This window comes from Lolium rigidum, chromosome 6 (genome assembly GCF_022539505.1).
Source record: "Lolium rigidum isolate FL_2022 chromosome 6, APGP_CSIRO_Lrig_0.1, whole genome shotgun sequence".
NCBI lineage: Eukaryota > Viridiplantae > Streptophyta > Magnoliopsida > Poales > Poaceae > Lolium > Lolium rigidum.
Window position 1 is genome coordinate 39406662 of NC_061513.1, and position 16855 is coordinate 39423516.

Sequence of the window (16855 nt, forward strand, 5' to 3'; positions counted from 1 at the left end):
TCGCCATGTGTACTCAGATCCCCGGCCAACATCACCACCGTGCATCACCATGGCTGACACTCGATAGATAGCAAGGTAACCTTTTTGTCATCCTTTCCTATCGATTCTTTCAACCAAGCCAGGTCTCTTTGCATAAGTTTGATTCCTCTTTGACTTGGTGGTGACGTTCCTGATGTTTATGAATTGATGACCATCTACATGTTTGAACTGCAGCTATGTACAGCCTTAGAATCCCTCACCTAGTTTATTTATATGGCTACTTCTATATGCTCACTTGCATGTATTTACCATACAAAAATTAATACATACCTCGTGCTTGTGATTGCTTCTCTGAATTTGAATCGATTGAGATGCTTGTGATTAGTACAGAAATTTACCATCTATTTACCATACAGAAATTAATACATATTCTAGATCAAATTCGGGTTGCCCTGATGTTTTAGTATGTATTGCAATGGTTTTGTTAATAATTTTTTTGTTTGTACACCATGAACAGAGGGGAACTAATAGTGAAGAACTAAATAGCTGGAGCAAGCAATGCTTTTGTGGTCGGTATATTATTTTTTTTCTTTGCTTTGGACAGCAAGACGGTGGTGCGGTGGTGCTTGCCCTACGGGACACCATCCTGCTTGTCCTTGATGTCCTTCAAAGATGCCAGCACCAGTGCCGGCGCAACTCTACCCTCTATCAACAGAGCTCTTGTGATGAAGGACCTGAGCATTTTCGGTGTCTTCCTCGAAATATCACAGGTAAACGACATCGTCTGTGGAGTTCATGTCATCCAGCCTGGTCATAAAATCAGTACTACTTTCCTAGCTTAAAGACTACCAGAGTTAATGTGTTTAACTTTTTTCTGTATCAGTTTGATGCTCCAAGTACATTAGAAGTTCCAAGAAATAATCAACTATATTCTGATGCTTTTAAAATGGTCAAAAGATATCCGGCTAATTTGAAAATATCAAGCTGCAGCAGTCATTTCTTATCTAGTTTGGTGGAGATATATCCATGGTTTTAAAGGCGTCGCCTAAGCGACGCTTGAGTGTCCGAGCGTTCCAAGAGGGCAAGGCGTCGGTGTCGCCTTTGTTTTCTGCCCAAGGCGTCCAAAGGCGTCTCCAAGGCGTCCAAAGGCGTCGCCTAGGCGCGAAATCGCCGCCTTGCAAGAATCTGGACGCCTCTGTTCTGTGCGCGGGAAACTTTGGGCTGGTAGGAGGGGAAAACAGAAATGGCGGGCTGGGAGGGAAATTGAGGGCCATCTATAGGGGAAAGAGAGGGAAGAGAGAGAGGGGAGCTCCTCTCACGTGACCTCCCCAACTCTGGCTAGATCTGCTGCTGCTCCTTCATCTGCCGGCCTCCCCAGCTCCGGCCAAGCTTCTGGCCAAGCTTCTGGCGACTCCTCCCACTGGTGCATCCCTCTCCCAGAGGGGAAACAATGTACAGCTTCCATGCTATGATTACCCCTGCCCCTGAGAGGGGTGAACCAGGCCATCTACCTGCTCACCGCCGGTGCTATGTGCCTTCAGGACCATCAAGAGACAGGGTCTCATGGATGCATTTCTGAGTGCCTTGCTGATAATTTGATCAACGCCTCATCCAACAGGTACACCATAAGCTCTACCTCTCGTCTTGTCTGTCATGTATGAATGAAAATGAATGCGGATGTATACGCTAATAAATAACTTGGTTGTTGCAGCTGCTCCAGGCGCCTATGAACGGCGATGGATGTTAAACAAAATAGTAGGCTGCCATGATCCCCCTTGTGGAGCTAGAGCTATGCAGGATGGAGGGAGGGAGCCATTGCTGCCAGACCCGGCTGGCCGTACGTGCTTTATTAGTTTGTTTTTTCAAGTGATGTTGTAGCCGGTTAGATACTTGTGAGTTGTGAGCTCAAGGTCCAATAATTCAATTCAACTGATTTCTTACCATTTTATATGAACAAGTATTGACTTGCTCTACATGTTCACATAGGTTATTCACATACATGGAATTGTTTGCTCCTGCAGATTGGCAGCCTTCAATGGGAATGGGCTGGCTGGAAACAATTGGTCCTCGTGTTTTCTAAATGGATATTTGTATCGAAACATGACTAATTGGGTACAGTGAAGATATATTTCCCTGTCTATAATTTGAAGCTTGTATTGATTCAACCCCAATGATGATATTTTAGACGAAGCATGTTGAATCCTGATTTCAGTATCTATATCTCTTGGCAGATAACATGCTGATCATGACAAGGGCCAGTGAAAAGCGAGAGATAGATGGATCGCCGGCACCGTTGAGCGATGAAAGGTGCGAGGAACGTCATGGTGCATCCGTGCTCCCTGCTGTGGATCTATTTGGCACATACATAGAAGAATGTCAGCGTTGTGGGTTGAAGTTGGGTAGTTGTCTAGTTTGCCTGATGGATGGAGACACAGCTGAGCGGTTCGTTTTATCACTGCAAGCTAGCTTAAGACCCATTCGGTCTTTTTGTTGAATGGTTTGAGCTATATTTTGAATCGTTTTGGTTGAGACAAACCAACTTGGGTGTCAGCATGTATCCACTGTTTGCACTTGTGAATATTATCTCCATTTTCTGCAAAGTGTAAAAGAGGAATCCTGATTTGTTCCAGAATTTGTGTGTGATAATTTGGTGGATGGTTCAAAATTTCTTGTGTATATATATGTAAGTTTAGCGTGCAATATTACTTAATGCATGTCAATGGTGAACTTTATTCCTAGTGTTAAATTAGCCAAGGCAAATTTAAAAAATGGCAACTGTTGTGTTACTACTAGAGTAGTGAACCTTCCATGAGAGCACTCGGTAATCAAATACAGTGGGAGAACTCTGTACTGCAGTAACAATGTAATAGTGCATCTAGAAAAGAGCACAAGAGAAGAGAGGATGAAAGGCCTACCTTAGAATCCATGTATGCTCTTTTCATAATCCTTGTGGTTTTAGTTCAGATTTGAGGGAGAATTATAAAACCCATTGAGAAGAAAGAATTATAAAACCGTGGGAGTTTATTTTTCACAGCTCCAATCAGGCATAATAAGAATAAAAAATGTGGATATTAGTTTTGGCACAACGTGTTGGCTATTCTTCCAACCCAGAAGATGGATCCTTAATTATGTTGCTACACAGTCCCCAGAAAATTGAGTCTTAATCATAGGGCTCCATATTAGTTCTGGCACAACGCGTAAGCTATTCTTCTAGCTGTATGATTATAGGGATCCATATTAGTTTTGGCACAACGCGTATGCTATTCTTCCAGCTCCATGATTGCAACGGAGAGGAACGGGTAATTGAGGTCCAAGTACCCAGAAGACTGAGCCTTAATTACGATGCTCCATAGTCCCGAGAAAGTGGAGCCTTAATTACATGACAGTGAGTTACATTCGCGGCGTATTGTTTCAAGAGAGCAATTTTCCACATCAGCAATCCGCGTGAAGGACTCATCTCCACCGTCCACCACTTCTCTCATCATGTAGCAACAAGAGAGAGAATCGAAACTAGCTCATCCCATCATCTTCTTTCCTCAAGCCTGCCTGCCTGCCTAGCTCTATTATAAGTACAAGACCATTGTTACACACCGCGTGCGGATTGCGCGTGTGACTATGACTATGACTTAGACTTATAAATCTGGTTCAGAAGCGTTACGAAATAATCTCATCATTTGATTTGTTGACAGTGTGAGCCTTTGTTTGCATCGACATATTCAGTAGATAAATGGATCACATTACCCATTACTACTAGCTGCTATAAAACTATGAACATTAAAGCATTGATGCTTACTTTTGTAGCTAACTGACAAGTCAGCTGCATAGTCGCGCACACCTTTGTCTAAAGGGCGATCATTCACATAGACAGAAAAGTAGTGATTTATTCCGATGAAATCAGCACTACCAATTACAGCTTCAGACCGAGTTCTTGTGAACTTTGGAAGACGAGAACCAACAATCTTCTTCATTGTTTCGGATAATCTCCGGATATCAAGGGCTCTAGTACCCTAAAAAGGGAACCATAAGTTGGTTAGTGCAGCATTCTCGAAGCAAAAAATAGAGTAAGAACAACATACCAGCCAAATGTGAAGTCTACAAGTCTTTTAGTTGCTTCTATATCCAAAGTAGCGTTGCTAAGAGGATAAGCCCAAAGAGAGTAAATATTTAGGCCAATAACCCCCTTTTGAATGGCCTACATGAAAATCTCTTTTTATAAACAGATAAACATTTTCATATGAGTATGCATCATGAGAAAATAATCAGACCTTATGTCGAGAAAAGAGAACATCAAAACATATACCAACAAATTTGATCTACTCCCAAATTTGAACTAAAACCATGACATGTATTATGGATCAGAGGGAGTAGTAGAGATCGACTCCAAAATTTTAGTATATGTTCAGAAAATATAGTTAAACAATACAGTTAGACGATAGTGATTTTTCTATATTAATCCTAGATGCCAACATACTTAATACCTCTCTTGTTGAAAATATAGAAGGATAATACTGTTTTTTTTCTGAATTAGTCTTACTTGGCAACATAAATTTCAATAGCTTATTATTTCCACACAAACGAAGTAATGAGTTTGCGTAAAGGCACAATTCTAATAGTGGGAACAATGATACTCACTTGATATTTTTCTCTATAAAGTCGAGTAGCCGATGCATGCGCCAGTAGCATGTTATGAGCTGCTATATATGGTTCCACAGTTGAGTCGCCAATGGTACATTTTGTTATTCCAAAAGGATCGGAGCAATGTCCCGGTGCGATTATGCCGCTGTCGTAAGATCCGATCGCACCGACATTAGGTTCATCTATCGTAGTCCGAGATGAAACCCTGTCTCCAAACTCCCCGAAGCGGATATCCGCGAATGCTCGTGAAATCCTCCCCGCATTTTGCAGCACCACCTGTTAGAAAATATTACTAGGAAAGCGAGGAAACCTCCGAACATTCTAGGATTTTGACTAATTTCATCATTACAAGGGAGAAATTCCGGGATCTTACACAATTCTATGGCTTAACCATCCTCCATACTCATCTTCCAGGATTTGAGGGTAATCAAGGTGGTAAAGCATAATATGGACTTGAATCCCTGAGGAAACATGATAGACACAGATAGGTTTAGATGGTGGAGAAAAGAAGAAAAGACAAGATGACAGATTTTGTTGTTTTGGCCATTTACTAACAGGTTATTAAAAAATAATTTTGTTTTGTCAGTACAATATAATTTATACAGAGACTAGAGAAAAAGAAAAAAAAAGGTACCATGTTGCACTACCGCATCTATAAGGCTGTTGTAGTACTCCGGGCCTTTTGGATTGACAGCTCCCCTCCCATCTCGCAAATGTCATTTCAAAACTGATAATCGGTAAAAAAAAATTGTAGTGTACTTGCAATGAAAGCCTATAATGAAATTTCATACTTGGAATAAGCCTTGACCATGAGATGGAGAATCTGTAAGCCTCTAGGTTCGTGTCAGCCATGAGCTTCACATCATCCTGAAATATCGTATCATGTATGGGTAAAACAGAATGTTTGAATATTCATTTTGGAAAACACAACAACTGAATGCAGGAAAAAGAAGAAGATCAAATTTGGAAGCGTGTACCTTGTACTTGTGGTACCCGTCGGCAGCGACATCACCCGTGCTTTTGTCCGCCATTTTCCCCGTGATCGGACGGTCAATTCAGAACTAAAACTTGACATACATAAATCCAGCGTTCAGTTCTTATCGTAGTCCCAAGTTCGCATTCAGTACCAAACTCTGACAGGTCAATTACCTGCATGAGTGACCCGCGAAAAAAAAATTACCTGCATGAGTGAAGGTGTCCCAGATGCTTGGGCTCCTGCCGTCCTCAGCTACAGCGCCCTCGTACTACAAGCAAATTAACCCCAGAACGGTTAACTAAAATACGAGTAGGAAACAAAATACTACCAGCCCAATGGAGACTAATCTTTACTCGTGGGGCCATTATCATTATACAGTATTTTACCCGGTAGGCGGATGTGGCGGCTCCGAAGACAAAGTCCGGCGGGAAGTCGCTCCGCGTGAAGCCAAGAACAGGAGCTCCGCCATGGGCGAGAGAAGCAGCAGGAACAGAGAGACCATTGCCATGTAGGCCATTGCTGCAACCAGGACCTAGCGTTGTTTGTACTCAAAAACACAGACGTACGTGTGTGCTTCACAGTGGATAAGGCACTGCGGCCGCCGGTTGGGTAGTCTCGTCCTGTTTAGCTGCCTCTCACAACTTTGTGGGGAGCTTAATTTTCATTTCACCGGTACGTGAACCGCGTGCTGAAACCAGGCGGGCCGGCGAGACAAGGACGTCCGGCATGGCATATTGGCACTACAAATATGCACATCTCGCTGTCTGAAATGGCCAAAAATCTAATTTTGCTTTTGTAAAACAAAAATAATAATTTTGTGCCAGATTTCTGTGCAGAATTTTGGGCACCATATGGAAGAGCATGTATAATAGTAAAGAAAAAGTGTCTTGCACATTACCTAGAGAAGACAATAAATATAAGTTTTACAGCCCATTATTCATGTTACCATCCCTAACAATTAATTAAATGTTTGTAGAAAATTATATTGCTAAGTGGAAATAGGTAGTACAATGTACTAAATAGTCTCCCTTATTATTTAAGAATTTATCTCTTAGCTAAGAAAAAACAACTTTGTTTTTCTCCACTCACCTCGAACTAATAAAAACCTACCAACTCTAAAATAAAGTTGACATCACTCAATTGTACATGTTCTAAGGCAGTGGCATCTGTTATCTATTTAGAAATTGAATATGAGAAGGAAGAAGTTGTTTTTATATATGATGAAGGAAGAAGGTTTAATTTGACCTTAAGATTGCATATCACACACAATTTTTATTCTAAAACTGTGTGTGACTTTCTCGTACATCATACACATTTTATTTAGAGAAAATGTGTGTGATTGCCTCGTACATAACATGCCCTTTTGTTTTTCAAAAAGCATGCGCGATGAATCACATAAAGCACCTATTTTGTCATAAAGAAAAAAGACACAAAAAAGTTCTACTCTGACATTGTTGGTTATATGGCACAAATCACCGTTGCGGCAAAAATTGAGACAGTTTTGAAATTAACATTATGTGCGATGCACTAAAAAAATATTTTTCATCGGTGATGTTCCGTTGGGGAACAACAACCAACTGAGGCGGTCACAAAGAGGCCTAAGAGCATCTCCAATCGCGTCCCCCAAAAGTTTTTGGGGCGCGCCGGACATTTTATCGTTTTCAGTGGCACGCCCCAAAGGCTCTTTCCGTCCGACGCTACCCTATACGATGTCCGTCATCTCGAGCCCATCCCCACTTCATAGGGACGCTCCGGGGACACCGGACAGAGCGGAAAACAAGGTGGAAAGTGGCGGGTCCGACGCGTCATTGATACACGAGCAAGTTCTTCTTCTTCTTAGGCAGATTGCATCAGTAGCTCTTACTCGTTGTGATGTTGATTCTTCTTCTTCAACATGTACGCGTCGTGTAAGGAGGAGTGAGAATTATCGATATGCTTCTGTGGTTTCCAATGGGTTGAATAACTACGGTTAGAATTTAGGAAGCTCGTGTGCCAAAAGATCTAAAATAGCTAGTCGGCTGCTAGATTTCCCTGTAAAAAAATAGCAGCTCTACAACGCTATAAAAATAGCGTCGCTATAACGCTACGAAAAATAGTGCGCCTAGCGTCGCTAATAGCGGGATTAGCGCCATAGCGAGCCAAATGTGCATAGCGTAGCATTCACTTTCCAAATACGCTATAGTATAGTGCCCTATTTTTTTTGTTGCAAAAAAACGAGAATGTGTGACCTACATATAAATGTGAAAATAGAATTTCTCATTTCCGTGAACAGCAAATAACCAATCATTCATTTAGATGTTTTCTCATTTGCGTGTAGGCTACATATAATCGTTATTTTTCGTGAAAAGTTACACAAGTAAGTATCAACATAATATATACATGAAAAAAATTATTTAAATCTTTTTAAGATTTTCAAATAGCATTTTCTCAATATTGAAAAAGCGGGTGCACGTGCACCCGAGTTCATCTTGCTATTTTCCACGTTTGGAGGCACGTACGTCTTTGGGCGTCAAGTCACTGAAAGCTGGCTCTCTGCTGGTGCTGGCCTGAGCTGTCTGCTCGCCCGAGCCGAGCTCCTCAGGGCTTCTCTTTTCTGTGCACGCGAGCCAGCTCGGCTCGACCCTAGCCTGGACGCTAGCTGATCAAAGACCTGGCCCGGCCGGCCGCCGCCGTTCCCGGCCACCGGGCGACTGACGCCTACGGATTTTGCTATGCATTGTTGAAAACAAAAACTTGCCGAGGAAAGAATCTGTACACCTCCGCCGAGGATGCCAGGAGGATAATATAGTACTAGTACTCGCTACCTCGGAATACTTTGTGGCAAATTCTACGGCATCATGTCTTTATATACTCCGTACAATACATGCAGCTAGACTAGTCTAGTGCGAATGTGCCCATCGGCTCACAGAATGGCAGCGAGCATCATGAGCAGGGAGGAGCGTTGGAGCCTGGCGGGCAAGACGGCGCTCGTCACCGGCGGAACCAAGGGGATCGGGCGCGCGATCGTGGAGGAGCTCGCCGGGTTCGGCGTCCGCGTGCACACCTGCTCCCGGAGCGATGCCGACGTGCAGGAGCGGCTGCGAGGGTGGGGCGCCGACGTCAACACGGGGCGCCTGCGCGGGCGCGTCACAGCCTCCACCTGCGACGTCTCCGTGCGCGCCGACAGGGAGGCGCTCTGGGCCGCGGCCCGCGCCGAGCTCGGAGGGAGGCTGGACATCCTCGTCAACAACGCCGGGCAGACCTTCTTCAGCGAAGTGGCAGGGACCAGGGAGGAGGACTACGCCCGCCTCATGGCCACCAACCTCGAGTCCTGCTTCCACCTCGCCCAGCTCGCGCACCCGCTTCTCCTTCTCTCCAACGGCGGAGGAGTGGTGGTGAACGTGTCCTCCATCGGCGGGATTCTCGGCTACCCGCAGCTGTCCGTGTACTCGGCGACCAAGGCGGCCGTGAACCAGCTCACCCGTAACCTCGCCGTCGAGTGGGCGCCCGACGGCATCCGCGTCAACTGCGTCGCGCCTGGAGGCGTCCGGTCGGACCTCCTCGACAGCAGCGGCATCCAGCTTGACGCGGAGGCGGCGGCGAGGATGTGGGAGGCGGAGAGTGCGCGCATCCCTTTGGGTCGCCTAGGCGAGCCGGAGGAGGTCGCGTCCCTCGTCTCCTTCCTCTGCATGCCTGCAGCGTCCTATATAACTGGGCAGGTCATGTGCGTCGACGGTGGCCGCACCGTCGCCGCCTAATTATGATCGAGGCCTACCGGCAGTATCGGCAACGTCTCATGCAGCGCGCAGCACGTCTTCACACGGGCGTGTCGTCAGCGCCTTGGGACCAGTTTGAAATACGGCAATGCGGTGACTGGTTATTTTCGCGTGCACAAAACCGAGGTGCCGGCAGAGACAGCGACGTTTGAATGGGCGACCCGTGGGTCCGGCCTCCTCGCGCGCGTTGATTCAATTGTTGGTGCGAGAGCGCGCGTGCCTATCCGGCGTTTGCGGCGTGACAAGCTAGGTCGGTCGGTCGATCGGATCTCCTTGGCCCCCTACCCGCGCGCGCCTGTCCATCTCTCTCTCTCACCGAAAATCCAAGAAATTTCACATGACTTATTTTTCTCTCGCCTGACCTGCACTGCCACCATCAGCACGCACCGCCATTTTGTATATCCAACGTGCATGTGCACCTACACGTGGGAGTGCACGTCAAACTGATTGCACCAGCATAATTTCCTACACCAGCCCACAATGACTAAAATCGAAATTACACATCTTTCTTTCGAAAATTGCGGACGCCCCCAAAATCGGTCGTTGCTACCTACCTAATTTCTTCACCAGCCACTACTCACGTTACTGCCATCATAGACGAGACGTAGGGGAACCATATACAATATATTGGCGTCTACTCTCAAGCCAACACACATAATAGCACGACTCAAGTAGTGTCAGTTGCTTGTTCAAAAAAAAAAAAGTAGTGTCAGTTGACAAGCAGATTACAATTACCCTAATCATAAAGACACTCTAGACAGACTTCATTGCCAGAAACCTTGTACTCCCTTCATCCATCAAAGGATGCCAGAGATTTAACTAAACTTGGATGAACCAACCTGAAGTTAGATGGTTAGAAGGGTGGTTGTACAACCAACAGAGTTTAAACCACAGTTAGTTTTAACATATGTGTGTCTCATAAAGGTGGAATATTTTTTTCAGTGGGACGCGAAGTTCCAATCGACAGCAAGGCGCTTGAGGTGATTTTGCCGATTTCCGCGAAGACGTCGGCGAAGGCGTGCGCGGCCAGGTAGCGCATGTCGGCCATGGTAGCGTCTGACCGGCGAGCGACAAGGCTCACCTACTCGCAATGCTACGGCGCAGCGGGGCGATGCTGGAGCGGCGTCGTTGTGAACAAATCGCTGAAGAAATCGACGCGCCGACGCGGACCGGCGAGCTAGATAAAGCCGCGCGCACAAACACACGCGTGCGCCGGCGAGCAAGCCAGTCGCGCCGCATCGTTCCGGCTCCTCTCACGTCGCAGCAGGGGAGAGGAAGAATGGGGGTTGGGTGGAGCTCCGGGTTCGATTGGTTTTGTTCACCCCTCTCTGGATCAGACGGACTGGAAAATGGGCCGTCGGGCGAGACAACGGCCCAAGTTCAGCTATCAGCACGGTCCATATCGAAGTTCTTTTCACGGCTAACCCAAAATCCAAAATCTTACGCGGGAAACTTTTCGCTAGCCTAGGTTTGCAAAGGTACGAACAGAGGCGATCGAGCATGGCACGCGGTCTCCTCTACACATACATGCATGTCTCCCTCTTTGGTAATTTTTTTTTTTGTTGTCTCTCTTATATTAGCTCTACATAATCATATTCATTTGGTAAGGAGCAAAATCACGTAATAGTACCACATCTCTCTCTCCATCATGTAATAGTACTACTTCTCTCTCTCACGCACGAGCGTAGGATATGCCATGCATGACAGCTTTGGACGCTTTGGACAACTCAACGAACTAATTTTATTTCTTCGAAAATATCTTGAAATAGACAAGGAATCGGCATGGTTGAGAGCACCGCTGGTCGGGTCATTGGCGATAACGACCAAACTGCAAGTCATGGAGGGCGCGCTGAACGGTCCAACCGTCGGTACGTGCAGACATGCATGGTTGTTCAAGGTAGTACCATGATGGAGCTAGGAAAGCGACGAGGACGAGAGAACTCGAGAAGTCGGGCAAAAAAATCTTGACTACAAGGCATATGAGATATGGTGGGAATTGTACTCACCAATTCTTACCGAGGTTGTCGAACTAGAGCAAAAAAGTTTTGGACCGAGCTTCACTAGATGTAGATATCACAGAGTTCCCATTAATGAATCAAGCATATGATCATTGAATGGAACCATGATGTCGTGGAGCCTACGAAATACAACAAGTAGAAACAAGGAAGGACACATGTACGAGAAATATTTATAGGAAAATCACCCAACAAAAGAAATTTACATATAAGCCATTGGAGGGCCCAAGAACACCATGTTTTGCAAACATCGTCAGATCTTAGCCAACACCATTCGCTCTGCCCGGGCGTTCGGTCTGTTCGGTTTGCTCGGTCCGGTCTTTTCGGTCTTTTAGAATTTCGGTCATCCAGAAATGCTACCCATATTACCTTCGGTCTTTTCGGTCTTTTTGTATTCGGTCTTCGGTATTTTCGGTTCGGTCTTCGGTCATGACCATATAGACCAAAAAGATGAAATGGCAGCACAAGTATATAAAATTTGGCAGCACAACAAGATGATCATTTCAGTTATTTATGTTTACAATTTATAGCACAAAAACCTGAGCGAGCATTTCACTTGCCATTCCTTTTATATTGGCAACGCAAGTATGTATACAAAATTTCAGCATAGAAATGAAACCACAATACCTTACGGTGGCATCACAAAATGGTACACAAGTGGTAGCACAACATCGTTGGTTCATCTTCTGTAGCTATCGGTCCATCTGCTTCTGCATCCGCAAGTGAAAGTTCTCGCCAAATCGTAATCAGCTAATCACCATCACTAGTTCACTACAAACAGCCTAGAAGAGCAGAACAATAGCTAAGACGGGAAGGCACATGCGACGACTTGCTGCTGTGGCCGGGATGTACAGGCGGCGACTTGGTTGTGCGGCCGGGAGCCCGGGATACACAAGCGGCCAGCTTGGAGATGTAGAGTGCGGCGCGACTCTGGAGATGCGGCGGCACCTGGGTTATAGATGCGACACTGCAACGTTGGAGATACGGCGGCAGCGCAACGTTGTGGATGCGGCGAGGTTCGAGATGTGGCGGCGGCGCAGCCGTAGGTCACATACCCTACTGTCGGCAAGGCCAGGGAGATAAAAACGAGACGAGAGGAGGAGAGGAACTGAGAAAGGAAGCTAGAACAAGGCCTTTTTTGAGGTAAAGCGAACCAGGCCTTTACTGGATGGGTTGCGCATGCACTCTTGGTGGAAATTGTCGGTCTGTTCGGTTGGTTCGGTCTACCGCTCGTGATGACCGAACAGATTAATAATATTTCGGTCATCTAACTCCTGAGACCGATCTGTTAACCGATGACCGAACTTGTAGGTTATTCGGTTTCGGTCCCGGTTTTTCGGGTTCAGGTTTCGGTTTCGGTCTTTTATGCCCGGCCAGACCATTCGCAACCGCCGGCTTGACAAGTCAAAGGGAATCTCTACACCGACCAAGTCGGCGAAACCGGCAGATCTGCCGCCATCAGGCCGCCAGCCTGCTCCCGAGACGCCATCCTCTCCCGACGGCAACCAACCTCATCTTCACTCATGTATAAGTCACCAAGGTGTGGCCCAATCCAAAGAATAAAATTCCATGGATGTGCCATTGCTACTTTGCCAATGCAACCTAGAAAACCCTAGCCACGCTGTCCTAGAGGAACGACAAAAGTCGAGATGGGACCGGAGGTGGGAAACTTTATTTGGCATGAGTGTCATCGTCGCTGCCATCTAAGCAACGCCTCCCCCCAAAACCTAACCTATCTACATGCCATGAACGAGACATCGAGGTTCTCGTACCTTCCCGCAGCCGGAGCAAAAGGGAGGCAAACCCAGGAGACTCACCGGTGTAGAAGGGTACGACACCGGTTGCCTCCCTCTTGTATGTCGCGAGAGGAAACAAAGAAGGGGAGCGACATGAAATAGCTAGGACTCGACTACACCAAAAGCAAACCAACCCACCTTACTCACACACCTCGGGAGTTGAGTTGGCTAGCTAGGATTACACGTCGATCAGCTGCCCATGCATTGCATTGCGTTCCTGGCCAGCCTTGCAGCCTTCTTTCGGTGCACTTAACGTGTCAACACGCTAAGTAAAGTGATATGAGTGGCAGATATGTGTATGCATGCGTACGTGCTCTTCCCTGCCTAGCTAAATGAGTAGTACAAATGGCTACGTGGTGCTGTGCTACAAGCTTCTCGACCAGGATGTAGGGTGTGTTTGGTAGGTCGGTTCACTACAGATTGTCTTTCTCAACTGAGACATGCTCACCCTATACAAGTTGATCTCAGATTTTGCCATGTGTTTGGTGGATCGGGTGGGTTCAACCCTGCTGGGCTAAGAAGTTGTTTGGTGCTCAGCGATGGGTTCAACCATGCTGAGGTCCTACTTTTACACAAAGACCCCTGAAAAGAAAACGGAAAAGCAATCGGGTCCCTGTATATAAAAAACAAAAGCAATCGGGTCCCCGGCCGGTTGTGGCGGCGCTAGCCCCTGGCCGTGGCTGTGGCCGTTCCCGTAGCAGAGCTCGTCACTGCCCTGGGGGCGGCGGAGCCCGTCCGTGCCCTGGGGGCGGCCGAGCCCGTCCGTGGCCTGTGCGCGGCGGAGCCCGCGTCCGTGCCCTGGGGGCGGCGGAGCCCGTCCGTGGCATGTGCGCGGCGGAGCCCGTCCGTGCCCTGGGGGCGGCGGAGCCCGTCCGTGGCCTGTGCGCGGTGGAGCTTGGCCTGGGCACTCGAATCGCCTGGGAAACCGTCCGGGCGGCGGAGCTACCCGTGGCCTGTGCGCGGCGGAGCTGCCCGTGGCCTGTACGACGCCGGGCTCGAATCGCAGGGCTGGACGACGCCGGCGGGAGGGAGTCCGCAGGGCGGGACGGCGCCGGAGGGAGGGAGGCGGGCTAGAGGCTGACCGGGAGAGGGAGAGAAGGAGAGGGGGGAAAATGAGAGAAAGAAAAGGTGGGGGTGAGGGTCTGGGGGTGGCGCTGGTGTCTGAACAGTGTTTTGCGGGGGCGAGTTGAGCCAGGCCGGGTTGTGAAGCTCGATCTCAGCTTCTCAACTCAGCCTGGCTGAGAGCCGTTTTTCGTACTGGTTGGGCACTGCTGAGATGGACCGAGCCGGGCTAACAAACAAGAAATAGCTAGTTGGGCTAGGCTGAGGTGAGAATATCTGAGGCCGGCCGGGCTACCAAACACACCCGTAGAGTACAGGTCTAGTGAGAAAATATACTCCATCCATTCCAATGAGACCTATAAATTTAGTCAAAAGTCAATTATCTAAGTTTGACAAATGTTTTAGACAAAAACAAGAACATTCACGGTATGAAATCAATATCAATGGATTCACCATACAATATACTTATATAGTTATTTTATTTAATATTTTAGATGTTAATATTTTCTTCTATATATTTGGTCAAAGTTAGCACGATTTGACTTTAACTAAATTTATATGTCTTGCTAGTTGGAACAGAGGTAGTGAAATTGGCTTAGCTTGTCGACCTCAGCAAAAACCTAGCTAGCCTGAGTTTGCACCTCCGACACCATGAATAACACAACATACAAACAGACCACCGGCCCAAACGCAAACGCCCCTCTCGGAAACTAATGATTTTTGCCTTTGTCTAAAAATGCTCCATGGTTCCGTGCCGAAAATTCCCTTTCTCCTCCACCACCCACTCCAGCAGCAGGACTGCGGGAGGGTTGGGGACCTAGACTGCATCCGGGTGCTCTAGTTAGGGCTACTAGGGTTAAGTTTTGGGCCCCGATGGAGGCACTATGGACCTATGGCAGCGAAGTCCTCTCGTGTTCCACGTAATGGAGGGCGGACAATCGAAGAAAGAGTAAATTTCACCTTTTCTATTGGGACATTGTGGATATGTGGTATAAAGTGTAAATGAGGCAAACCTAGATATTATTTTGAAGTTTCAATTTCATAGATATATACTTCCTCCGTTACAATGAATAAGGCCTTTTTAAAAAGTCAAGCTAAGTAAGATTTGATGAAACTTTTAGAAAGATCTATCAGTAAATATGACATTCTATAGGTATCATATGAAAATATATTTCATGATTTATCTAATAATATTGATTATGTATTTGCATGTAATATTTTTTGTATAAAAATGGTCAAACTTTACATGGATTAAATTTTCATTAATAATATAAGTCTTATTCATTGGAAACGAGGTAGTAAGATGCAATTGTAATAGTTTTTTTTTGTAAAGTCAACAAATAGTAGAGTCCATAAAAATGAGTAATTTAGTAATTGAATAAAATCGAGGAGCCCAATATCATTCACCTTATATCGCCGCTAGGACAATTGCAATCGAGAAAGGAAGGGAATAAGCTAGGTCTATTTTCCACATAAAATAGAGAACTAACGGGGGACGGAATCCCACCTAGTGTCTACGCTATTTATCTCGAACTTGACGTGGTTGGGAATTTCAGAATCCCACCTCGTGTCTACGCTATTGATCTCGAACTTGACATGGTTGGGAGTTTCACATTTGCGCGAACGATGGTTCACGCAATCATAGTTAGCGATTCCATCTCCCCGGCTTTTTTTTTATGTTCAATACCCGTTTAGTTTTAGGGGGTTCTATATCTCTAATCGAATAAATTGACTTCGTATTGGCATTTTACTGGCAGCTATCTCCATAGCTGCTCTAGCTATAGTTTCGGATACTCCCCCCATTTCATAAAGTAAATTCGTCCGAGAGTAGCTCCGCCGACCGGAACACTGAGAGGAGCTCCAGTGTCAATCACTTCCATTCCTCTCATCAACCCGTCTGTAGCACTCATAGCTACAGCTCGAGCGCAACCCTCGTGTTTAGTTGCCACTATGAGTTTGGAACCCTGAACAGACCGCCGGTGTTAAGCCGGAGAACCCAATTGAGACATTGTAGAATAGGCTAAGCTTCTTTTAATATCTCTTTGAGCAATAGCTAAAGTAGCTCCTAAGAAAAGTGTTATTGTACCTACTAAAGAAATTAAAGTCATTATCAAAGGTAGAGATATGAAAAGAGGAAAAAGCCGAGCTAGAAGAAAAATCCCGGCAGCAACCATAGTTGCTGCGTGTATAAGAGCCGAAATGGGAGTGGGTCCTTCCATAGCATCTGGTAACCATACGTGAAGAGGGAATTGTGCAGATTTCGCAACTGCACCAAGGAATAATAAAAAAGCACATAAAGTAGTAAGTAAAGAGTTAATTCCATTATTAGGAATCCAGTTATTAGCTATTTTGAACAAATCCCTAAACTCTAAACTACCTGTTATCCAAAAAAAACCTAAAATTCCTAATAATAAACATTTAATTTATTTTTTAGTCCCTTTAATTGACATAGATACAAGTACTCTACTAGGATGATGCACAATAAATGGTCAGGATAGCTCAGTTGGTAGAGCAGAGGACTGAAAATCCTCGTGTCACCAGTTCAAATCTGGTTCCTGGCAGAGAAAAAAAAAGATCTACCGAATAGGTATTGATACAAATACCTCGAGATGGGTTGGGATACATATTCATTAATAA

At 46.0% G+C, this 16855-nt stretch overlaps 1 protein-coding gene, 1 non-coding gene and 1 pseudogene across 2 annotated transcripts; 2 read left to right on the forward strand and 1 right to left on the reverse strand.

Moving 5' to 3' along the window:
• Positions 1 to 3663: 3663 nt before the first annotated feature.
• Positions 3664 to 6318, reverse strand: LOC124662495 (annotated as a pseudogene).
• A 2181-nt stretch (positions 6319 to 8499) lies between these two features.
• Positions 8500 to 9327, forward strand: LOC124660341 (noroxomaritidine/norcraugsodine reductase-like). The gene has a single exon (XM_047198149.1). It carries the CDS (start codon positions 8500 to 8502, stop codon positions 9325 to 9327), a length of 828 nt encoding a protein of 275 aa, XP_047054105.1.
• A 7379-nt stretch (positions 9328 to 16706) lies between these two features.
• On the forward strand, positions 16707 to 16779 carry TRNAF-GAA. The gene has a single exon. It is a non-coding gene; the product is annotated as a tRNA-Phe (tRNA).
• The last annotated feature ends 76 nt before the right edge of the window (positions 16780 to 16855 follow it).

What these genes read in the sequence shown, in the direction of transcription:
- LOC124660341 (XM_047198149.1), top strand. Translation starts at nt 8,500, where the DNA reads ATGGCAGCGAGCATCATGAGCAGGGAGGAGCGTTGGAGCCTGGCGGGC.